The sequence below is a fragment of the Diplodia corticola genome (assembly GCF_001883845.1).
Source record: "Diplodia corticola strain CBS 112549 chromosome Unknown scaffold12, whole genome shotgun sequence".
Classification (NCBI taxonomy): domain Eukaryota; kingdom Fungi; phylum Ascomycota; class Dothideomycetes; order Botryosphaeriales; family Botryosphaeriaceae; genus Diplodia; species Diplodia corticola.
The window spans coordinates 502,870-527,042 of record NW_017971491.1 but is presented as its reverse complement, the minus strand read 5'-3'; the positions used below and the strand labels follow the sequence as shown (position 1 = coordinate 527,042).

At 58.3% G+C, this 24,173-nt stretch overlaps 7 protein-coding genes across 7 annotated transcripts; 3 read left to right on the top strand and 4 right to left on the bottom strand.

Annotated features, from left to right (window-relative positions):
• Positions 1–1,231: 1,231 nt before the first annotated feature.
• On the top strand, positions 1,232–2,844 carry BKCO1_12000169 (cytochrome p450; the record flags this gene model as incomplete). The annotated part of the gene is made up of 3 exons (XM_020270665.1): positions 1,232–1,273; positions 1,330–2,436; positions 2,506–2,844. 3 exons carry the CDS (start codon positions 1,232–1,234, stop codon positions 2,842–2,844), a joined length of 1,488 nt encoding a protein of 495 aa, XP_020132521.1.
• A 520-nt stretch (positions 2,845–3,364) lies between these two features.
• Positions 3,365–4,236, top strand: BKCO1_12000168 (short-chain dehydrogenase; the record flags this gene model as incomplete). The annotated part of the gene is made up of 2 exons (XM_020270664.1): positions 3,365–3,423; positions 3,510–4,236. 2 exons carry the CDS (start codon positions 3,365–3,367, stop codon positions 4,234–4,236), a joined length of 786 nt encoding a protein of 261 aa, XP_020132520.1.
• A 1,059-nt stretch (positions 4,237–5,295) lies between these two features.
• Positions 5,296–7,251, bottom strand: BKCO1_12000167 (ankyrin repeat protein; the record flags this gene model as incomplete). Its single annotated transcript, XM_020270663.1, has 1 exon — positions 5,296–7,251. One exon carries the CDS (start codon positions 7,249–7,251, stop codon positions 5,296–5,298), a length of 1,956 nt encoding a protein of 651 aa, XP_020132527.1.
• Positions 7,252–10,700: 3,449 nt separating this feature from the next.
• BKCO1_12000166 (putative effector 5 protein) lies at positions 10,701–11,481 on the bottom strand (the record flags this gene model as incomplete). Its single annotated transcript, XM_020270662.1, has 2 exons — positions 10,701–11,325; positions 11,378–11,481. The coding sequence occupies 2 exons, from the start codon at positions 11,479–11,481 to the stop codon at positions 10,701–10,703; spliced, it is 729 nt and encodes a 242-aa protein (XP_020132526.1).
• Positions 11,482–15,600: 4,119 nt separating this feature from the next.
• BKCO1_12000165 (endo-beta-glucanase) lies at positions 15,601–17,028 on the top strand (the record flags this gene model as incomplete). Its single annotated transcript, XM_020270661.1, has 7 exons — positions 15,601–15,864; positions 15,911–16,124; positions 16,176–16,214; positions 16,269–16,309; positions 16,362–16,491; positions 16,552–16,784; positions 16,855–17,028. The coding sequence occupies 7 exons, from the start codon at positions 15,601–15,603 to the stop codon at positions 17,026–17,028; spliced, it is 1,095 nt and encodes a 364-aa protein (XP_020132529.1).
• Positions 17,029–18,035: 1,007 nt separating this feature from the next.
• On the bottom strand, positions 18,036–21,398 carry BKCO1_12000164 (lon protease mitochondrial; the record flags this gene model as incomplete). The annotated part of the gene is made up of 2 exons (XM_020270660.1): positions 18,036–18,197; positions 18,285–21,398. The coding sequence occupies 2 exons, from the start codon at positions 21,396–21,398 to the stop codon at positions 18,036–18,038; spliced, it is 3,276 nt and encodes a 1,091-aa protein (XP_020132528.1).
• Positions 21,399–22,309: 911 nt separating this feature from the next.
• BKCO1_12000163 (amino acid transporter) lies at positions 22,310–24,131 on the bottom strand (the record flags this gene model as incomplete). Its single annotated transcript, XM_020270659.1, has 4 exons — positions 22,310–22,891; positions 22,954–23,417; positions 23,479–23,659; positions 23,715–24,131. 4 exons carry the CDS (start codon positions 24,129–24,131, stop codon positions 22,310–22,312), a joined length of 1,644 nt encoding a protein of 547 aa, XP_020132523.1.
• Positions 24,132–24,173: the final 42 nt, after the last annotated feature.

Below are 24,173 nucleotides of genomic sequence, written 5' to 3'. Positions count from 1 at the left end.
ATGCGCAGCCCACGCGAGCCGGGGCGGCTTGGGCACCAACGGAGCGCGATTGCGATTGCGACGGTGCGATTTGCAGCAGCCTGGCAGCCTGGCCTTGCGTCGCGGCGGATGCGCTGGCACGCACGCATACGCCGTCGACACGTTTCCGGCGCATGCTGCAGCTCAGCCCGGCCACTCGCAGACACTCGCATCCTCGCTCGCGCGTCGCCCTCGTTGCCAGGCGACATTACCTAGGTATTGCTGCCGTTGGCGCTACTGCACCGCGCTGCATCCCTGCCGTCCGCCGTCCGCCGTCCGCGCCTGCGCACGGCACGCTCTCCTACCTGCTCTCCAACGCTCACGATACGTCTGGGTCCGGCTCGGTCCGTGCCAATGGCTCGTCAGCTCGGCCGTTCGCGTCGTCTGCAACGGTCGCCCGGCCCTGGCCCGGCCTGGATACTAGTTAGCCGCCTCTCGCCCCAGGTTGCAGCTCTGGCCCAGTGGCACTCCATCTTGCATCAGCAGCCACTAGCCTGCCCAGTGTTCTACAATGTCGCGGCCACACGCCGGGCTGGACGTCCTTCTCCCTCCGCCTTTGGTCCGCATCCGTCGCGGCCGAGGCAAGACACCAGCAACACGAATGCCCAGCAATCCTGCTGCCGGATCGCCGTCCAGAATAAAACGATCGACTGTCCACCAGAAACCTTTCTGCCGCTATCTCCGGGCCTGATTGTGCACACGGTCTGTGCTGAGCATCCGTCACAGCGGCCACCCACAGTCTGGCGGTGGCGCTGGCCTGCATCTTCGCTGCGGGAATGGATGCTGGAGGCGCTTCGGTGCTCGCCAGCCTCATGCTCGAAGGGCACTCCTCGCGAGGCAATTGGCGAGCAGGAATGGCCAGGGCTGACTAAGGCTGGATCTGGGCAGTGTAGATCCTCACGTGTAGCAGATTAAGCCCTAACGCTTGGACGCTCTCAGGAGGCTCCTGATGCATCACAACTCCCCAACTTGGTAAGCCTCTCATCCCTATTCGAGCGTGGGTGCGAGGAGCCGAGCGCAAATCCTGGTTTTGCCTCCGCAACCATCATAGGGCTCTCGCGGATTGAGAAGCGACCGGAGCCGCTGCACTTCGGTCTGACTCGGTGATCTGCTGCGCCGGATATATCAACCTGAGATGTCCGTTATATAGCGGCCCTATCCTGCATCCTCTCTCTTCGCGTCGCTCCTTCGTCTCCTTCTTTCCTTTCCCGCCATGGGTCTTTTGAATCTCGTGCTCATCGGCACAGCCGCCACCGTGAGCACGCCAGCCCCGTCTCCACCGGTCAAAACAGCAGGCTGACGCCAACACAGGTTGCATACGTCATCATCGCTGGCGTCTACAACGTCTACTTCCATCCTCTCCGCAAATTCCCAGGGCCTTGGCTCAGCGCAGCGACGTCGCTGCCCCGCATCCTCGGCCGTGTAAGAGGCATTGAGCCGTATCATCTCCAGTGGCTGCACGACACCTACGGCGATGTCGTGCGCGTCAGCCCTAATGAATTGAGTTACACGACGGCCAAGGCCTGGAAGGATATCCACGGACACGGCGCCCCTGTCACGAAAGACCTGGATCACTATGGCCCGCCATCGACGGGCACCAAGGGCCTCTTCCTGGCCGACGAGGGCGACCATGGCCGCCAACGCCGCATCTTTTCGCACGCCTTTTCGGACCGCGCGCTCAAGGACCAGGAGCCCCTCTTCCGTGGCTACGTCGAGCTGCTGACGGCCAAGCTGCTCGAGTTGGGCACGGGCGAGCCGGACGCCAAGGTCAACATGGTCGACATGTACAACTTCACCACCTTCGACATCATGGCCGACCTGACTTTCGGCGAGTCGCTCAAGCTGCTCGAAGGCTCGGCCTACAACGCGTGGGTGCACGGCATCTTCGCCGCCGTCAAGTTCTTCGGCCTGTCAACCACGCTGCGCTTCTACTTCCCCAAGATCAATGATATGCTGCCCTACGTGCTGCCCGTGCTGCAGAAGAAGCAGAAGGAGCACCAGCAGTACGCCTTCGACCGCGTCGACCGGCGGCTGGCCACGACCACGGACCGGCCGGACATCTGGTCGTACGTGCTCAAGGAGAAGGGCGACGGCCAGGGCGCGCAGCTGACAGTGCCCGAGATGCACTCCAATGCCACCACCTTCATGATCGCCGGCACCGAGACCACCGCCACGCTGTTGTCCGGCGTCACCTACCACCTGCTGCGCAACCCGGACAAGATGGCTCGCCTCGTCGCAGAGATCCGCGGCACCTTCACCACTCCGCAGGACATGACGCTGCAGAACCTTCCCCAGATGCCCTACCTCAACGCCTGCCTGGAGGAGGCCCTGCGCATCTACCCGCCCGTCCCCGGCGGCCTGCCGCGCCTCACGCCTCCCGGTGGTACCATCATCGAGGGCGAGCACGTTCCCGGAAATGTAAGGGATGATTTCCTGCCTTCACTTCCCCTTACAAAGCGAGACTGACAAGATGAAAAAATCACTCAGGTCACCGTCTTCGTCACCAACTGGGCTGCGTACCACTCGGCGCGCCACTTCGCGCTACCGGAGCAGTTCATCCCGGAGCGCTGGCTGACGGGCGACGAGGCGGACCCGCGCTTCGCTGACGACGACCGGGCGATCCTGCAGCCCTTTTCTCACGGCCCCCGCAACTGCATCGGCAAGAACCTCGCTTGGCACGAGATGCGCCTGATCCTGTCGTACACGCTGTGGCACTTCGACCTCGAGCTGTGCGAAGAAAGCGCGCACTGGACCGACCAGCGTGTGTACGCGCTGTGGGAAAAGCATCCGTTGATGGCGAGGCTGAAGCCGGTGCAGAGGCAGTAGGACGCAGGCCTCTCGAGGTTCTCTGTTGGGACCTGCTGATGGCTGGCTGGCTGGCTGGCTAGGACAAGAGGGATGCTCTTCCTGAGCTCCGTTTCTTTGGTCTTCTCAAAACATGCTTTTCATTCCTCCTTTTTGCGATACCACCTTGTCGGACACTTATTTATTTTCTTCACAGTCTAGACAGATCATTTGCTCAAACAAATCACTTTGAGGAATGGGGCCAGACTCCTACAGCCCAGAGAAATAGCACCTTTGCATGTTCGTCCGGGTCTCCCACCTTTCAAACAGAGAGGCATCCCCCATTCTTGGATCGTGATGCGTACAGTGTACTACGTAGATGGAGGCCCGCCCACTTCCGGTGGTGAGTGGAGCGTCGAGCCGCGCCTCCCCAGAGCAGATAAGCGAGACGTCATATCTAAAGAGCTTCCCCGCCATGTTTCCCGCGACCAGCACAGCTCGTCTCCGAGTCCTATTCTACTCTTCCCGAATCCCCAATTCGCCGTCTCGGCCGCCTTCTGCCATGGCCTCGGACCTCCACGGCAAAGTCGTCTTCATCACCGGCGCCGGCAGCGGCATTGGGTAAGGTAACAATCAAACAAACCCACCCCACTTCCGAATCAACAGCACTCGATCAGCTAACGCCACGGCCCGTTTCTCACTACTAGCCGCGCCACCGCCCTCAAGCTCCACAGCCTCGGCGCCCGCCTCGCCCTGACCGACGTCAACGCCGACGGCGTGCGCGAAACCCACCGCCTCTGCAGCGGCGGCAGCGGCGGCAGCAGCAGCGACGATAACAACGTCCCCGCGCACTACGTCGCCCAGCTCGACGTGTCCAACAGCGCCGACGTCGAAGCCTGCGTCGCCGCGGCGCACGCGCACTTCTCGGGCCGCCTCGACCACGTCTTCAACTGCGCGGGCGTGAACCCGACGTCGTACGCGCTGGCGGACACGACGGACGCGTACTGGGCGCTGCTGGTGGACGTCAACCTCAAGGGCACGTACCTCGTGACGCGGGCGGCGGCGCCGCGGCTGACGTCCCCCGGCGGCTCCGTCGTCAACGTCTCGTCCATCTGCGGCCTGCACCCCGTCGCCAACCAGGCCATCTACTGCGCCACCAAGTTCGGCGTCGTCGGCTTCAGCAAGAGCGTGGCGCTCGAGCTGGGGCCCCGGGGCGTCCGCTGCAACGTCGTGGCCCCCGGCTACATCGACACGCCGACGAATGCGGGCGTGGTCAAGGGCCCCGAGTACGTGAGGCGGATGGAGGCCGGCAACAGTCTGGGGAGGCTGGGCACGCCCGAGGAGGTCGCCGACGTGGTGGCGTTTCTCATGAGTGCCGAGGCGAGGTATATGAATGGGAGCGTGGTGGAGATTGATGGGGGTCTGAAGGCTTAAGCAGCTGGAGTCTAGTGTCGATTGATCCGGTTTCGAGAATGCAATAGCCTAATCGCCCATCCGTGTCCGGCTTCTTGCTTCGACTGCCCCGCCGAGAAAGAGGTTCACCCCCTTTTTCTTTTGTCATGACGTGAATTCGTGTGATAGTGTCCAGTGAGGCTCCGGGTGGCTTGTATGTGGATGGGCGATCACCCGTCGCACCACCGCTCTCCTTTCGCGGACGATGCTCTGAACTGGCGTTTGAAACTGTCGCAGGTTCTTCCCGTGGCAGTCGGCTTTGGGTATGCCGAGACGGAACGGGTACGCCACGCCATTAGGATGTCAAAGTGTCTGCTGAGCTGTGTGACGCAGACCCAGGCCCCCGGGCCCAGGCAGCTAGGTGCTGCACCGGCGGGAAGCAATGATGGTCCGTTTCGGCATGCAGTCTACCTGTCCAATCAAAAGTATCAGCAACGACACGGTGGGTGTAGAAGCGGACTGGCCCACCTACATTTATCCCACATAGGGAGTAGGATCCTATATCTGGATACAATTGTACAGACTGTCATAGCACTTGCATCTACGTCCGGATATCTGCTCCACCTCCTAATGGAGAAAGGTTGTTTGAACCTACGGTTTACGTCGGGATATCTGTTTCGACTGCCCACCCAAGCATCGCCGTAGGTCAACACATGCAGCTCGCCGAAAGACGCAGAGAAAGCAAACAAAAGCCCGTGTCAAAGAGTTCCTGAGATTTGTACTAAGCGATGATAGACCACCTATCATTCGCGGCGTGACCTATGAGCAAATGTGTAATCAACAGGCTCGAACAGCAGACTAGTCAAAATTCCCACACTTCCGCATGGACCGCATTAGAAGTAGCCAAGCAGGTTCCCAGAAGCCATTTTCCGTGTATTTGCAAGAAACCTTTCCCGTCCTACGGCTCCAAATCGCTACTCAAAGCTTCACTCTGTCGGCGCTTGGCTCAGCATTCCTTCACCTTTTTCCTTTTGAACTTGTTCAATGCTAAGTGCTGCCTGGCTGAGCGCAGCTGTAGGCCATTCACGGGTACTCCTTGATTCAGCCGTCGTTTTTCTCCTGGATGTTCTGCTCCTTGTCATCAATAGCTTTCTGGCGGACGTCAATCTTCTTTGCGTCTTTGACTCCCTCCTGGAAAGCCTTCGCATCCTTGGCCTTAGCACCTCTGCGACGAGTTTTAAGCTTCATACCCTTTGCCTTAAGGTACTCGTCCGCGGCCTTGGCCGCCGTCTCTCTGAATACCGTGAGTTGCATCGGGGACTTCCACTGAACATCCGGCTCTGGACTTTCCTTTGGGAAAGTCGTGGTGGGCTCTGGTGACGGAGAAGTGGGCTGCGGCCAAGCCTCCACTGCAGGTGTATTCTTAATAATGTCATCAATCGCCTTATCAGTGTCACCAGATTGCTGCTGGTCCTCATTGTCCTCGTCATCATTGACGAAATCCGGCTCGTCGTCATCACTTTCGTTTTCGTCTTCGTCGTTGTTGGTCGGAGATCGTATATCGTCGTTGGTGGTTGAGTTTCCATTGTTCGGAAGTGCACTGCCAAAGTCAAAGCTGTCTTCCGAATCCGCTTCCAGCTTTGGACTACTCATGTCAGCGCCTGGTGTTCCTTCAAAGCCCCCAATTTCAGCGGTCTGAGAGTTCGGTTCGGGCTTCGGTTCGGGCTTCGGTTCAAGCTCTTCTTCTACCGTCGGCTGAAGACGCTGCAACTCCTTCTCGCGCTGTGACTGTTCCTCTTGCTCTCTGATGGCCAGCTGTGCAGCTTCACTTTTCTTCGCTTCCTCCATTTCCTCGGCCTTCTCTTTCTTGGCGTCTTTACGCAGCTGAGCAGCGATGCCAAGGCAGTAACTGTTGGTTACGGCAATCCCTTTCTTGAACCGAGCCCAGTCCAGGATAAGGTTGTATATCTTTTCGAAGGCCAACGCCGCGGAAGCAGTGTTTTGAGCGATTCCATAAAAGACCCACCTCACCAGAAAACGGCTCTTAGGAGTGCTCGAATATGTCTTGACGTCGAAGAAGATGCCCATGGCACCTGCCAGATCCGACACCCATTGCCTTATGGGTATTGGAGTCGTAGCTCCATCTCGACGGTAGATAACAACCTCGCTAGATCCCGTGGATTGTTGCAGCTCTTCGGGCGTCTTGTATTGCATGACCTCGGCCTTGTCCACATTGTATTGACGCATCAGTTTCCCAGCGAGGAACATGGCGGCTCTAGCCTCGGCCTCGGATGCATTCTCGTGCTCTGCACGTTCAAAGCACTTCCTGAGCTTGGCGAGGACGCTGTCATCGATGTCCAAGCCCCCGGGGATTTCGCTGGTTCCTTTCGCTCTTTCCGCAGTAGCTTTGTAGAGAGGCGGCGGAGGCTCCTTCTTTGCTCGGCCTCTCTTCCTTGGCGGTGGTTTCTCGTCTTCTGCATCCTCTTCAGATGCGTGGCTTGCAGAACGCTTGATCCCATGCACAATGTCCACGCCCGACGCCTGGGCTGGCCAGGTGGTGTCTGATTCTTCTTCGGGGTCGGGCTTGATCTCCGGCTCTGCAAGATCGGGTCTGGTTCCTTGAATGCCAGTAATGTCTCCAGATGGATACGGCGTTTCGGGGTCTCGGGTGCTTTCTGACTTGATGGTGATGACGGGCGATGCGTGTCCGCGTCGCTGAGTAGGGAAGGAACTACTAGATATAGCTCCCCCCTCACCTTCGCCATCAGATGCGGTCAGGCCAAGGACAGCGCGGTCTCGGCGGTCGGCGCGGAGCTTGGATGCGATATCTCGAAGCTTTGAAGGTTCGATGCTGGCGTCTGTGTCTTGGCCTATGGAGTCAGATGTGGAGCCACAGTCTCGATCGAAAGGTGAGCTGTGAGCGTTTGCATCCTTGGATGCACGTCCGTCGAAGGCTTGACGCGTACCAGATTGCTCATGGTTACTCGGTTCTGGAGTCTTAGTTTCGTCTGGATCACGACCCGGGACGGGCACGTCAAGGAGGAATGGATGAGCCATGGTTGTCCAGACTTGAACAAGGTGAGTGACGGACGCGACCTCTTCGTTGGGGGCTGTGGTAGAAACAACAAAATGGAGGCCAAAACACCAGATGAGGAGATTGGTGCGACTAAGCCCGATTTGGAACGAAGAGGAACCGTCGCGGAAGGAGCGACTCTGTTTACTTCCTGCCGGGGAGCAACGCGTCGTTCTGAGGGACACGCCGGCAGCGCGTGCAATCGGAAACGCGTCGTTCAAGTCGAGACAACGCGTCAAACGCAGATGATTTCAGCAGCACCTTTCCAGCAGCACAACAGACTCCCAGTCCTATCGCGGTTGGCGTATGCAGGCACCTTGCCGTCGCGCTGAAGGGGGTGAGCCAGGACCGGTGGGTAGCTCGCAGGCGGGTGCATATCTTGATGCGACGGTCGCGCCACTGCTCGCCGGCCAAACGCACCTTCTTTGGCGGTCTGGAAGTCTGTGCCATGTCCAATGGACGATGATTGACGCAGGATATAGACGGAGAGACCCCGCAGAACTGCTTCTCTGGCATGCGGGTGCCGATGAATTCGATGGAGAAGCTGCCACTGATTGACAGGTTTATGCATTTTGGGTCTCGGAATCATCTTCAAGTTCGCCGGCATTGGATCCGTCTCTGGAAGGAAAGGGAAAACCGTCGAGTTCTTCGGTCCCGAAACCGAGACCTTGGGCGCTACCGCCATGGCCAAAGAAGCTATCTCATGTCATGGTTGGAAGCTGCACGAATTCTTCGTGGGAGGATTTGAGATGGCATATGGAAAAATCCAAGCGGACGAGACGGTGGATATTTTGGGCGTCGAGGACATTGTGCCTGGCAAGCAGCTAACGATGGTGGTGAGAGGGAAGGGATATGGGGACGCTTGGGAGACGAAGTTGAATCACACGTGTCATGAGGGCCCGATGCCGTGGTTGAAGTGATCGAGGGTCGACGTTGAATAATATCAAGTCGCAAAGGGCGTAGACGGCGACTGTAAAGGGACCAGAACATAAATCTGGCGGTAGCAATGATGTCCAATTAGCTACCCTCTTCTCACTCTACGATTCTTTGGAGTCGTTCTGTCTTGACACCACGTCGTTTGTGGTTGAGGATCCCGCCGAAAACACAACCGCAGCAATGGTCAAAGCATACCAGCGGAGACCGGAGACACACCGCTCAGCACGCCTGCCGCACTACCACTTCCGGTGTGCAATGAATCCGCAACACACCATCGGCCCCTGTCTGCCGGCGAAGCCCATAATATCCACCCCAGTCCAGCCCGCATCCAAAACACCTACTAGTTCGTGCACGACATGGCCCCTCCCCCACAGTGTAACGGCGGGTAGCTGATGCAGCTAACCGCGGCTTCCCGTACCTTATCTGCCGGCTCTATCTGTACTGTTTCGTGAGCGTTGCGCCACACACGACGACACTTCGTGACCCGCATCCCGAAGCGTTGTACGAGATCAGGCGCCCAACGCCCTCGCCAACCCCTCCCCGTTACTTCGGCAACACCGACGCATAGTCGGAACATCTTATAGGCACACATCGTGTCGGGTTGCCTGAAACCATGCTCTCGATCAAACGTCAAGCAACGACGTCAAATCGAAAGGGACAGCAAGGAAAGAGCGAAAGAAACACCATGACGGCCGGCCTGCGCGATCGAGATCATCCCCCACTGCCGAGGAGACGGGCGTGCGCGCGTGTATACATATGTAGCGGTGATTTCCCCGGGCGGGAATACTGGGAGTCAGTTAACTTTCAAGAGACCATATATCGGCAACCGGCACACCAACAGAGAGCGTCTGTTCATATCCAGCGGTGGCGACTCTCATCACAGACGCAAAAGACGCATATGGAGCGTCGCCGTGCGCGCAGTGCATGCGCGCGGAAAACGGGAAGACACCACCCGCCTGCACAATCGTGCAATCGGCACACCCACGCCCCTGAGATTGCGCTCTATTTTTGTGGGGAAGAAGGCGGAAAGGGAAAGGTGAGAGAGTCGTCGAGGCGATCAGGTAGGTACTTGGGACTTCTGGCGCGCACCACGACGGCCAGGAACAGGGACGCACGTGCATGGCGTGATGGATCAGGAGCCGTGGCTGGAGAATGGCCCTCCCCAGCGAGAGATTGGCAGCCGCAGACAGGCAGGAAGGGAGATTTGCCCGCCAAGCGTTCGATTGCGACGACACCGGCGCCGGCGGAGCCCGCGGACGCACGCACACACGCACACACACGCACACACTCATGCCCCCCCACGGAGATTGGCATAAGAGATTGACACTCCGTCGAATCGCGTTCTCGAACAAGTGATGTGCGCGGGTGTGTGTCCGTGATGGAGTTTCAATAGTCTCGTTTGCCGCTGCTCATCGGCGCCTGATGGCTCGTACCTGCCGGGACGCCTTGAGGATTGATGCTTCGGCCTGGTCGAGTAGTGGTGAAGCAGCCGCGCCGGCGGCTCAGGGGGCGCGGCAACCCGCGGCGAATTCTGCAAAAGCCAAACCGGTCAGACGGGAGGAGCCAACCGGCCACCAAGCAACACCAGAGCCGGATTGCGTGCATGCGGCGGCGCGCGGGGTTTAAGATGAAGACAACGTCGCCCGGTGATGAAGCATTGCGTGTCACAGGAAAAGCTTTTCGGCGCCGTCTTCCGCATGCGACCATGGTCGGCCAAGATGGAAGGGCGATGCTTCGATAGGCAAAAGCGTCGGGGCCCGAAGGGGGCAGATGTGCCTGGTGTGGATAAGGGAGATTATTGTGTGGCCTCGCCTTCTTTTTTGGGCTGGGGCACGGATCGGCATAGGGGGGCTCGTGGGGTCGAACTTTGCCCACGGCGCTGTTCGTGATGCGCCTCCTGCTGGGCCGGTCAGCGGGGTCGTAAGCGACGAGCGGTAAACGCAAAGACGTGAGCAGCACAAGCGGAGGGAAGAAGGGGCGGCCGGGTGACCGAGCCACGAACGCGGAGGATGCGACCACCAAGATCTCCTGATCATCCATCCGCAAAGTAACGAGAGGTGATGTGCGCGCCGCATCGTCTCTTTGGCAAATGTACGTACATACAAAATCGGTGTTTCATTCTCGCTGCTGAGACTGCTACGGTTCGTTGAAGTGGTATCCATTATATTTACACAGAAGTCGAAAGCAAGAAACCCGGGGGGTCTCTTTCTTTTGAGAGCAACCAGTAAGAGCCGGCTTATTGGATAAGTTGAATAGACAATAAACAGACACTGGTATCGTAAACGCAAAGCGTCCAAAAGTCGAAATATCTAGGAAACCATCAGGCGCCGATGCTGCTGCTTCTTTCCTCGCGTCCAAAAACGTGCTGCGCCGAAGATCCCAATGGCCGACATCCCGCGACTTGGAGCTCCAATAAAAATGATTATAAACAAGGCCCTCCTCTACCCTCCTATTTCCGCTTCATTACAAGAATTTCTGGGAAAGAAGACGTCATGATTTAGTTGAGGATGGTCTTGACCGTGGCGGAGCTGCCCATGTTGCCGCAGCCGCCGGTGGGGGCGCCGTCGAAGGTGCCGTAGGTAGCGCCCTCCTGCGAGCCGTTCTCGCAGTTGAGGAGCTCGTACTCCAGCCAGCACGACTCGGCGCCGTCCTTGCACTGGAAGACGCAGGTCTCCATGTCGGAAACGCAGTTGCCCGTGTCGATGGACATGTTGTGGCCCTTCATGTTGACCTCGCGGGAGACGTCGACGCAGCCCCACTCGCCGAAGGTGTACTCGCCCCACGTCTCCGAGATCTGACCGTTGACGAGCGTGGTGTCCTCGTAGATGGCGGCCCAGGCACCGCTGGCGCCGTTGGCGAAAGAGAGGGTCTTGTTGGTGCCGGCGGGGAGGGACAGGGTGATGAGCGGGTCCTGGGTGTTGACCCAAGAGGCAGCGGGGCCCCAGACGACAAGGACGATGTCCTCGTCAGACTGGTTGCTGTACTCGTTGGTGTAGTCACCGTCATCGCCAACCCAGACCTGGGCATCGGCCGAGTCAAGGGCGTTCTTGCCAATGGCGATCAGGCCGAGAGCGAGCAGCTTGGCCTCGTGGATGGCGTCCAGAAGCAGGCCACGGTCGTCGCTGCAATGGTCAGCACAGGGATCCTCGGCACGCGATTGGAGCCGGCACTTACACGCTGCGGGCCTCGTGCTCGCGGTGAAGACGGGCGTGGGAGCGGCTGCTGGCCATGGTGCCGGTGGCGGCGAGAGCGCCGAGAGCCATCGAAGTGAAACGCATGTTGAAGGATTGGTTGGTGGTTGTCGGGAGGGATCCGAAAGAGTGGCTGGACGACTGGTGTCGAGAGAGTGACTGGAATGACGCAAAAAGAGTGATGCGATTATTCCTCTGCGAAGTGAAGCGGGCAGTGAGACAGAAAGACACGACAGTCGGGGCCTGGGGATAGTGATAATAAAGAGGACCCAGCCTCGGTGGTAATTAAGGAGACATGGGTGGGCGGGAAAGACCGCGGCGCCGGAAGAGCGTATGATAGGAGGATGACGACTGCTATGCCGGTGGGGGTATAGCAACACACGCGGCTCGACTAATGGGCGCGCCGGGTTCAGCGCGCAGGACGGGCAACTGGGCGAAAAAGGAGGCGAGGGCTGCTTGGACAACACGGCGGCCAGTGTGGGCGCATACGGGAGGAGCAGGCGGCCGGCGTGGCTGAGGCCTACGCCAAAAACGACTAGCCATGGCTGATCCGCAACAGGCTGCGAATCGCCGGCCAGGCACCGCTGCCAGACGCCAGCCCACGACTCCTGCTCCTATTCTGCGCGCGCGCGCTGGGCTGCTGACCGCCTGCTGCTGCGCTTGCTCGGCGCCTGCGAAGCGCGGGCGGAGCGCTGATGCGGGGAGGGCGCGCAGGCTGACACGTCCGCTCTGGCGCGCGCGCTCTGCCAGCTGACGGCGGCTGCACGCCCCGGCGGCGCAGTGGAGCCAGCACGACTCGCCGCTCGCCGCCCGCCGTGCCATTGCTGCGTATGCGGCCGCGTCGGCGGCGACGGCGAAGCAGCGCGGTTGGCAGCAGTCTGTCCCGAGGTGCATCGGAGACGGAGGGTGCCAGACTGCCAACGGCGCGCAGGGCTGCAGCGGCAGAGGCGGGCGGGCTGCCGGTTGGCAGCACACCGGCACCGCCCAGGTACCGCCGACCAACCGCAGGCCGACCGCAGGCTAACCTCACAGGCTAGACCGCCGTCACGTGCAGCAAAGCGGGCCGGGCTAAATCGCGCGTTCCTGAGGATCCCCAAGAGCGTGAAACACACGGTCGGCTGGAAGCCCCGGCGCGGCGGCGTCCAGAACATCGGCACGGCGCTGTCGGAGCCTCGGGCGCCGTTGCCAAGCGGCTCAGCAGTCGTCCCACGGGCTGCAAAGCTTTGATGGGCGGATGTTCCGCTTGGCGGCTGCACGCCACGTGGGTCCCAGCGAAACCACGGCGCTGACGGTGGGGTAGCCGACAAGTTTTGCAGGTGTGCTGGCTCCGTTCGCTGGGCCCTAAGAGCGGTGCCTGGCAGCTCCCGCCTGGGAACGCTGCAGGAACACGCGCCCAAGTGCGGGAAGACCCAAGTGCCAACCAACGCAAACACTGTCGCTCGCAACCCCGCACCACCCGCTGTCGCAGGGCTGCAGTGCGATACGCTGGTGGTGGGCTAATTTCCCAGCTCAACAACCGCCATCCTGTCGTCGTCGCTGCCGCAACTGGCGTGCGCTCGGCACCTGCAGCCACCTGTCCTTCTGCCGCTGAAAACTCTGTCGGCCAGCCTCAGAGTCGAATGGCTGTCGCTGTTGCTCCCGATGCGATGCACGCTGACGTCGATTGGGATGCCTAAATCGCGCAGGACAAACCCAATGTTCAACTGCCTTTCGGAGATCCCTTATCCGGCTTCTAGCCCTCGATAAAGCGGGACCGTGGCTCTAGAAGCTGGCTAGGTACACATCGGCCTTGGTTTTTCCTGGGATCCGTGGGGCCGCGCCGATCGTGGAGAACGGCTGAGGTCATGTTCGCTGTCTCGCGGCAAGCTCCTCCGTGCATTGAGACAAAAGAAAGAAAAAAAAGTCAGTTATCGGGCACGACCTGTCAGGCCTTCTTCCTGCACTAGGTTAGTAATCGCTCTGGTCAGGGTGATGAGTGGGAAGCACTCAGCTTGGACTGCACACTCACTTCTTGTTCAGCCGACCAGCCGTCAGTCACGGCTGCAAGTCCGTTTGTAGGCGAAGCTGCTTCGCCAAACCGAAATAGGACCGTGCAGCACGGCAGAGAAGAGTGTTCCGCGCCGTCAGGACATGCCCACCTTCCCCGATGGATAGCGGCAGACGGAGCTAGCGCAGATGGGAGCAAGAAAGTATGTGTAATAGTGAGGACAGACAGCCAGGCCCGACATGTGAATTGGAATAGCCGAGGGGAACATGGCAGTAGACCTTGTCCACAGCCCATCGATGCGGGCGATGCCAAGCTTGCGAGAATGACGAGCAATGATGGAGGCGAGAGACGAGAGGCGTCGAGGCGTCGAGTGCAGACGGGACGGGAGGCCGGGACGGGAGGCCAGGCAGTGGGGCAGCACAGATGCAGTTCGGCTTGTTGGGCGGGCGCCTCCAGCTGAGTCCTGCTCCAGCTGGGTGCTGCTCCAGCTGAGTTCAGGACAGTGAAGCAGCCCTCAGGCGTCGCCAACACGCTTGCTCGAGAGGGTCTGGCGTGAGCTGCAGGCTGGAGCTCTTGCGGGCAGCGGTGCCTCGGCGGTGGAACCACAGGTACACGGCGCCCAAGGCACCAGGCGCAGAGGCAGCGAGGCAGCAGAGGCAGCAGCAGCGGTGGGTTGGAGAGCGAGACAGGCGTGATGAGGGCGGGCCTTGTGATACTTGGGTGTCTCTGGAGACGGCCTCGTGACGCATGCAGGCGTAGGGGCGGAGGTCGTGGCCGGCCGTGGTACAGAGCAGCTGCCGAACGCGCTACTGCCCCGCCGCCGCTGCCGCCCAGAAACACTCGAAACACCCGAAACACCACCACCATGAGGTCATCCAACACTCGTGCCTCTGGAGTCGCAGGGCAATCTTGACGAAACGCTCGGCTGCACGCTCCAGCCTTCCTGGTTCCCGGGGCGCCGCCGGCGCCGGCACCCGGCCTGGCTCACGACTCGATCACCACCAAGCTCCAAAAGAGAAGGTGGTATGTCTATGGCCGGTCCGGATCCTTCTCCCGCACCGTCGTTCCCCGCAATGGACACGCGGCTCGAAGCGCAATATGGATCCAACCACTCATCTTCCGCGCGCGCTCCTCTGCTATGCTCTCGCTCCATGCGACCCGTTCTTCGTCAGCGAAGCCCTAGTTACTACACGTGCCCCTAGCTCAGCTGGCCGACCACCAGTCAGTCTCCCATGCCAGGGCCGGTACTGGCCTGTGATTTGCTGCTTTCAACAATAAACTTGTCATCAATCCTCTACTCAGCTCATGTGCACCTGCATATACCTCACTCTGCTTTCCTCTTTCGGCCAGGGCCTCATTTCGTTAAAGCCACCGCGACAAATGCTCCTCTTTTGTCCCTTCATCCCATCCTCTGCATCGGACCATGTCCATTTCTTTTCACGGTCCCTTGCATGGCGGGCGTCGGCACACGGCAAGCCACTTCCACCGCCCCGTCCATGACATTGACAGCTGTCAGCCGAACAGGGGCAAGGCACTCGACTTCGCCATCTATGATGCATGGGCGCTCCTAGGCGCCCACCCGCTAGCCTTGCCAGTGCCAGTGTATCAAGGAAGGCCCCTCGTGGCGTTGGTAGTGCAAAGACGAGCCCTGTACCGATTGCCGGGTAGGGAGCCATGTCGTTGCGCGTGGAGTATTCCACGCATATGGAAAGACTTTCATCTATCCACGGGACCCGGCTGCCAGGTACTTCATCTCTCGGCCAGCATCATCCGGACGGATTCCATTGGCTGTTCGTACATAAGGCCAAATGTTAGACCACCACTCACATGTCACGTCAGCCCTACGACTGGCCCCTTCTTGCAAAGCACCGGCACGCTCACCGACCTCGCCGCTTCGCGCCTTTGCACGAAACGGGTATGCTCCGGTAAGCGTTGCACATGGCTTCTGGGCACCGCCTTTTCTTCCGCCGTACAACAGGGATGACCACCTGCCGCGTGGCTGCTCAGCTTGTTCTGGCTTTCCATTCTCCACACGTCGCGGCGGGAGGATGATATAAAGGCGCGCGATCGCTGATCTGCTTCCGCTTCAGCTTGTGGCCTTTACCTTTGACGTTCCCTGACTTCTTTCGCCAAAACTCTTTCGTATACTCGGTCACACTGCTGGCCAGTCGTAGTTGCACTTGCACTACTTGACCGAAGTTCGAACCATTCTTGTCAATATGCTTCGCTACGCCGTGCCAAGTTTGCTGCTTGCCGCCGGCGCCACTGCCCTGCCGGCCCTTCAAGATGACGACAGTCTTGACTACACGAACACCACGGCGGGATTCACCCCGGTCAATGTAACCACCGGCTACATGGACCTTCAAGTGGGGGACAATACCACCTTCGGCACCACCAGCATCAAAGCTGCAGCTGCGTATGACCTTGCCGCTAGTTACACCTCCTCCAACTGGTTCGACAGCTTCACGGTGCAGGCTCTTGGAGTACGTAGACAGCTCCGGCCAAATGAACATCTCTGACTGTTTCCAGACCGCCGATCCAACTGGTGGTTACGTCAACTACCTTTCCCTAGCTGATGCTCAATCCCGAGGCTTGTACCAGATCAAAGGCGATCAGGTCTACATCGGCGTTGACAGCACTACAGTGCTGGACCCCAGTGGATCGGGTCGCCCCAGTGTGAGGATACAATCAAACACTGCCTTCACCCATGGACTCTTCATCCTTGACCTTGCCCACATGCCCGGTAAGCGAAGGTTAACTGTTCTCTTGTTTGTTTCGCATTAACAGGTTCCAGGAAGCATTTGCGGGAGCTGGCCGGCATACTGGATGTATGGTAAGTTGTGCTTGGAAATAGTCTTCTTTGGGGCCCCACGCTGATACAAAGAAGGTCCTGACTGGCCCAACAGCGGCGAGATCGATATGATCGAGGTGAGCCGCCACTGATTCATCGATAATGAGCAAGAACTAACCACGACTAAAGGGAGTGAACAACCAACAAGTGAACCAGATGACGTTGCACACCGCTGCTGGCTGTACCGTCACCGTCGGAGAGGGAGGCCAATCCGGAACATCTGGAAACACCGACTGCAATGCCAATACCGCCTATGATGGTACACCGCTTACCCCCGCGCGATATTTATGCTCAATGCTTCGTTGCTAATGCATCACAGGCTGTGGGGTCACCAGCACCACCGCCAACTCTTACGGCACCCCCTTCAATAACGCCGGAGGTGGTGTGTATGCCACGTTCTGGAACGAGGGCAGCATCCAGATTTGGTACTTCCCGCGCAGCTCTGTCCCTTCCGACATCTCATCCGGCACTCCCAACCCTTCAAACTGGGGCCAGCCGATGACCCACTTCTCCGGCTGCTCCTTTGACAGCTTTATCAAGAATAACAACATTGTAAGTCTATTTGAAAGCACGTTGTGGCATCCGAGTTGCGACCAGAACAAAATACTCACGTTGCACGCAGGTCTTCGATGTCACGTTCTGCGGTCAGTGGGCCGGCAACGTCTGGTCCACAGGCACCTGCGCCTCTCAGACCGGCAATGGCAACTGCATCAACTATGTCGCCAACAACCCGGGAGTCTTCTCCGAGTCGTACTGGCTCATCAACTCGCTCAAGGTCTACACCGTTCCTACCTGAGCAGTTGGTGCAGAGTTACGGCCGTCGCTACGTTCCCACAACATACCCATTTTTATCTGTAAATTTCTCAAGTCGCTGTCCCCGGCCTGTTCATAGCTTTTACGGGGACGATTCATTTCTCATTGTCGCAACCGTCGTTACGGAGAACTGTCTTTCCAACTGCACATACAATTTCACTACATCTTCAAAGTAAATATCTTTGTACCCAACACATACATAAAAGGAGATAGAACATTCTGCAGAAATCGTCATCAGTCTCACTATTGTGCTCATGCTTGCATCGCAGGGGGGGCTTCGCCACGCGATCTGTGACAGGGGACCCCCCAGTCAAACATCAGTGGGCTCAAGGTGTTGCACACGCGACCACTGCCACCAAACCATTCCCAAGTAGCATATGACCGGCGAACTGGTCACGAACGAAGGCACAGCCCTCAGTAGCTCGAGTCTTGGGTGAATATACATTCACATCATCATGAAATGTATGTACATCCCTGATTCCAACATCCACTCTCAAAGAAAGAGAGAAGGGAAAACAAATCCACGCACAAACAAACGACCAAATATACATACAATTGAGAGTGGAGAGCTATGACATCCCTTTTCTTTTCCATCTCCCCCATTCAATCCATCGCAAAGGGGAGAGATGTGCTTTTGCACAAAATGCAGCACCCGCGCCCTGCATCCAAACCTTTCCTCACCCGAAACCTCCCACTGTCTTGGGGGAAAACAAACATCCTTCGTCTTCCACCCACATACATCCACAAATCATACAAAAGAACACCTACCGTACACGATCCCCGCGGAAATATTTGACTCTAGAACGCCAACTCTAGATGCGAGTGATAAATCCCTCGTTCTTTTTTCCCTCTCGTCTCTTTCGGCCACGAGAAAAGGAAAAGAAGAAAAGAGGAGAGGTAGACTATCCCCACTCGAGCGACTCGCTCGAAGGAGAGTGGAGCGGAAAAAAAAAAGCGTCAGTGAAGGAACGATTCCGTGTCGAGATGTTTTCAGTCGTCGTCTTCGTCCTTCTCCTTCCTCCTGTCGTCCTTCTTTTTCAACTCCTCCTTCCACAGCTGATTCGCCTTCTTCTTGTTCACGTCCTTGAACACGATGTCGAAGACCTCCGAGTACCAGCTGACAGGCTTGCCCTGGATGCCCTCTTTGATGTTCTGTTGTCAAGTATAAAAACGTCAGCAATCGAAAGCAGGAGCGAGTGAGGGATCGGGAAAAGTGAAAAAAAAAAATAAGAAACTGACCTCGGGCAATTCCAACCAATCGCTCAAGTTGTCCTCCGGGAAAATAATCATCTTCGCGCCAGCCCTCCTCGCCGCGACCGTCTTCTCCCTCAACCCGCCGATCCTCAGCACCTTGCCCGTCACCGTCAGCTCGCCCGTCATGGCGATGGTCGGGTCGAGCCGGTGGTCGAGCGCCAGGCTGAGCAGGCTCGTGGCCATGGTGATGCCCGCCGAGGGCCCGTCCTTCTGCACCGCGCCCTCGGGGCAGTGCATGTGGATCTTGGCGTGCTCGAAGAAGCGGTTGTCCTGGAAGCGCCGCGCCATGACCGACTTGGCGAACGAGTACGCGATGACCGTCGACTCCTTCATCACCGTCTTGAGGTTGCCCGTCCGCTCGAAGCCCGGCCGCGACGCCCCCGTCAGCGCGTTCTCCAGGATCGACTCGACGTACAGCGCCGCGCCGCCCATCTGCGTCCACGCCAGACCCATGGCCACGCCCGGAGGCGTCGTGTCGTAGAGGCGGTCCGCGGTGAAGATGGGCGGGCCGACGTAGTCCTTGAGGTTGTCGGGCGTGATGCGCACGTGGACGCTGTCCGGAACCTTCAGTGCGACGCGGGGCTGCTCCGTGGTCTCGTTCTCGATGTTCTCCGGCGTGTCCTTGACGTCGGTTTTGTCCTTGCTGGCTTCCTCCTGCGCTTGCTTGCCCTCTTCTGTGAGCGCCTTGTCCTCGGACAACACATCCTCTCCAAGATCCGTGATGATCTTGAGCGCAGACTTTCTGTATACCTTCTCAATCTGCTTCTTCAGGTTGCGTACTCCGCTCTCGCGGCAGTATTTGTTGATGAGTGCAGCAATTGCTTCCTTCTCTAACTGAACGTCCACGTCTTTAAGACCACTCAGTTCCTTGGCAGCCGGTGCGAGGTAGCGTTCCGCGATGGCCATCTTCTCATCAGCAACGTAGCCAGAGAGCTCGATCATTTCCATACGGTCAAGCAGAGGCCGGGGGATCGTATCGGTCATGTTCGCCGTGCAGACGAATAGAACCTTGGAAAGATCGACAGGAACGTCCATGTAATGATCCAAGAAAGAGCTGTTCTGCTCGGGATCGAGCAGCTCAAGCAGCGCCGACGACGGATCGCCCTGGTGACCGCGACCGATCTTGTCTACTTCGTCGATCAACACCAGCGGGTTTTCCGTCTGACACTTCTTGAGCGCTTGAATGATCCGTCCGGGAAGAGCACCGACGTAGGTTCTCCTGTGACCCTTGATCTCTGCGACATCGGTGAGACCGCCGACACTGAACCGGTAGTACTGCCTGTTCAAGGCCCGTGCGATGGACTTGCCGATGCTCGTCTTTCCGACACCGGGCGGGCCAACCATACAGAGAATCTTGCCTTCAACAGTGCCACGCAACTTGCCAACAGCAATGAACTCCAAAATGCGGTCCTTGACATCCTTCAGTCCGTGGTGATCCTCGTCCAAGACCTTCATGGCGTTCTGGATGCCGAAGTTCTCAGCGCTGCGTTGGCCCCAAGGAATTTGAGTAAGCCAATCCAGGTAGTTTCGGGTGACGTTGAATTCGGATGCGGCAGGTTCGAGGTGTGCGAGCTTGTTAATCTCCTCATCAAAGACCTTCTTGACAGCTTCAGGCATGGCCAGCTTGTTTGCCTTCTCCTTGAACTTTTCCACAAGCTTATCCTTACCGTCCGTCTCGAGGCCGAGTTCCCTGCGAATGCCGCGCATCTGCTCCATCAGCCAATATTCTCTCTGCTTCTTGGAAATCTTCTTCTCGACATCCTTCAGTATCTTGTCCTGCAGCTTCGCGTTCATGTACTCCTTCTTCAACACCAACAGAGCCTTGTGTAACCGGTCCTCAATGTTCATTGATGCGAGAGCAGCCTGCAGTTCGTGCGATTCGCCCTGAGCAACTGCTGCAGCAAAATCAGCCAGCTTTGCGGGATCATCGCCGACGTTGCCGGCACCCTGGCTCATGGAGAAGGTCGAGATCTGATCTCGGAAAAGAGAGTTGATCGCTGCGACTTCCTTGAAGGTGTTTACCATCTCGCCAACAAGGGCGCGGATGTTCTCGTTCTTCTTGTCAAAAGGCTCCTCGGTCAGGTTGTCGACATTGACCAGGCTGACCTCGTATTTCTTCAGGAAAGAGGTCGGCTCGTATTGCGCAACTTGCTTGGCCTGGTCCGGTGTGCTCTCCTCGAAGCTGGCCACAACATCACCTTTCTTGTCCTGCGTGGGCGGGTCTTTCGCCGGCTGCTCTCCCTCGGTTTCTTCCACGGGAGTCGTCCCAGCCTTGGCAGCGGTCTCGCCCGCTGCCCGGTTTGGGGGGATCAGAGAAGTCATCTTGATGCGGCGGTGGGGGTACAGGACGGCAGTCATGCTGGGCTCCTCTCCCTGCACGGGGAACGCGCTAGTGATTTGGCAGAAGGTTCCGACCTCGTGCACGTCATCCGCGCTCTCAATCACGTCCTTATCGGCGTCATCGTCCTTCAGCAAAAAAGCGCCGATGTACGGCTGGCCCCTCTGGACCATGTCGTGTATCGCAGCGGCAACCTGCTGGTTCCTGATTGTAATGGCCTTGTAGAAGCCGGGGAAGAGCGGGCGCTTGCCAATTGGGATGGCCATGACCTGCGGGTAGACCTCCGGCACCGAGGGCTTCTGCAAAGAACGCTCCGACTTGCGCTTCTTGCCTCCACCCTCGCCGCTGGACGGCGGAGACTCGCCGCCCTGCCCTCCAGCCCCAGCTGCTGCGCCTTGCTCATTCTTGTTCGAAGGTAACGGGTCCGGAGTCTTGGATTTTGCGTCTGCTCCGGTTTCGGACTCGGCCACCTTCTCCTGATCCTTCTTCTTGTCCTCGTCCTCCTTCTGTTTGGCTTTCTCCTCGGCGGGTGGAGGCGGCGGTTTCTCCTTCCGCCGTGCAGGGGTAGTTGCAAAGTGGCGTGAGGAGGGCGAAGCAATGGGGCGTTGTCGCGAGGGCAGTGGCGTTCCGCGGACTAGCGTGGCATGGTAGGAGCGGGAGGCGGCAGAGAGACCAGGTGATGAGATCCGCATGAGGCTGCTAGGCTGGCGCGAAGCCTGGCGCAGAGCTGCCCGCCATGGTAGATTCTGGCTGTAAAGCATGTCGTGGCGGGCAGGCGGGATGCACGGTGATGGAGGTTAGACGGTCGTGGTGGGAGCGCAGCGATTGCGCAGCGGGGAAACAAAAGAACGAGAAGGCTACGGCAGGAGACGACGCGCGCGCCTCACAGATGGGGATGTAGGGGCGGCGGCGGTGCGGCGATGGAGAGAGAGGGTCGTCTGCTTGCCTCCAGCGTTGATTACCGATGCGATTCTATGACGATCGAGAGCTCCAGCTCCGCCGCGGTTCTGCCGAGCGCGACTCCCGCTCCGATAACTCCGCCGATTCCTCACGGCCTACCGCCCACGTGATGATTACCCAAGACGGACAAGACCTTGTCCAGATCAGTGCTCTGGCACCGTGTGCAGTTGTTCAGGCATGAATGCACGCAAATTGGCAGCAAGGGGGAACATGACCCATAACCATCCTGAGGACATCTGATTTCTCCATGCTACGGTTCCACAATTGAAATTGAGCTATTCGCCTGCGATACATGCTTGTTTTCCCGTGTCGCTTCGTCCATGTACATGCGTCAAATAGCCTTGCGGTTGGTGCTGTTCGAGAGGCCGCGCGAATACTGACCACTCCATGCGCAAGGCCGCTCGGGTGAAAACACCAGCACAAGCCGGCGAGTGCACTGCAACATGGCAGTTTAGCCGGTGAACAGCAGTGTGGGCCTTGGTGGCTTTGGTACCCCCACACTCCCACAGCCGTCAAGGGACATACGAGATGCGCCAAGTCGGACGGGGCAGCCACTCTGACAGCACAAATGCATGCAAGAAATACGAAGTGTGGCCGCCAATCAATGATTAAGGATAAAGAATCGTCCCTCCTACGCCGAGCGACCCCCCCGTGAATCGCGCTGATGCAATGATATTCCTTCAGGGCTTGTCCTTTCTCTCCATGCCGCCACTCAGATCTCACCACCGAAGAAACCGACAACGCTCTTGCCCGCCTTAGCGAGCGGGTTCGCACTCTTCTTCTCAGCTGCCACCTCCTCGTCAACGTGATCGATGTAGAAACGCCTGCCTGCATCGAGGTCAACTTTGGAGAGGTCCTGCCACCAGGGTCCACGGTTGTAGATGCGAGCCCCCAGGTAGAGGACGATAATGACGAGGACGGAGACGTAGTTCGCGAAGAAGTTCTCGGCGCTAGGCGTGCCGCCGAGCGGGGAGACGGCGAGGTAGAACTCGACGATGATGAGGATGATGCACCAGGACAGACCCCACCACGCCGCGTAAGGGAAGGTCCATGACTTCCAGGGCAGGTCGGCGGGGGAGCGTCCTTGGATGGCCCAAGCGCGGCGGAAGCGGATGTGGGAGAAGCAGATGCTGCCCCAGCCGAAAAGCGTGAACAATGACGTCAGATTGGAGAACCAGGTGAAGACCTCCGCGCCAGTTTCGCTGACGTTGATGTACGCGAGAGCGCCGCCAAGGCCAAGTGTGCAGATGAGACCAGCCCATGGGCGGCCTGTCTTGTCCGCTCGGGTGAAAATCTATGCCGTAGGCTTCAGCTTGTGTCACACGCATACATCACATGGCATTTGGTGTAACAAACCTTAGGAGCCATTCCCAGCTGGCCAAGACCCATTGTAGTACGGGAGCCGCCGTATCCGGAAATTGATCCAGTCGAAATGACGGAAAGAAAGATGACAGCGTTCATGATGTGGGCCATAGGTTGTAGGCCAGCGTCGCGGTAGGCAATGACGAAGGGTGAGGCATTGGTGCCGGAGCCACCAAACAGGTCAGGGTTCTCGGGAGAAACCGTGATGGTAATCATCAAGGAACCCATTAGGTAGAAGAGTGCCAGGCGAACCCAGATGGAGCTGACGGCATGCGGGACGGCCTTCTTCGGGTTCTTCATCTCGGACGCGACAAGACCAGAGTTCTCACCACCGGACATTGCGAAAATACAGGTAGGCATAACAGCCAACCAGCCCTTGAAGCCATTTGTGAATGGCTCCGAGTTCCAATACCGGAAACCGACAGCATCGTGGTTGGGCGCGCCGCCAGCAGATATCACTAAGCCAACAATTAATTCTTTCCTTTTTTGTTTGCCGACCTCTTCGACTTGGAGACTTACCAATGAAAGAGATGATGACGACAAAGATCCATCCGAACTTGATGGTCGATGCAACAACCTCGACCTCTCCAAAAAGTGTGACAGCGCCGACGTTGACCGCGACGAGGACGACCCAAAAGATGGTAATCCATCCGGCAATGGGAACCTTCTCAGTCCAGAAGCTCAGAACGGTATTGGCGGCCTGCACAAGACCAGTGGTTAGCGTGAATCTCTCCACCGGGCTTCCTTTCACTTACAGCAAGTTCGTTGGCGATGGTAATCACGTACGAGAACCAGTACGACCAGCCAAGCGCGAAAGCAGCGGACGGGCAGATGAACTTGGAAGTCCACTGCACGTAGGCAGACGGCAGAGGGTACATAATGGCCATCTCCCCAATCGAGTGCGAGACGGACCAGATCATGGATCCAGCGAGAATGTAACCAATGAAAATACCAGCAGGGCCACCGTTGACGAGAGACGTGCCGCTGCCGAGCCATAGGCCCATGCCAATGGACGAGCCAAGCGCGATCATCGTCAAGTGGCGGGTCCCAAGCATGCGGCGGAGCTCGGATTCAGCGCCATGGTCATGGCTGAGCGAATGGACATCGGCCTCGACGATGCTGCCGCGCTTGTCGTCGTCGGGCGTGGTGACCTTCTCCTTGGAGCTCTCCATTGTAGATGGACGAAGAAGTAGGGTGGCAAGGGGGAGAAATAG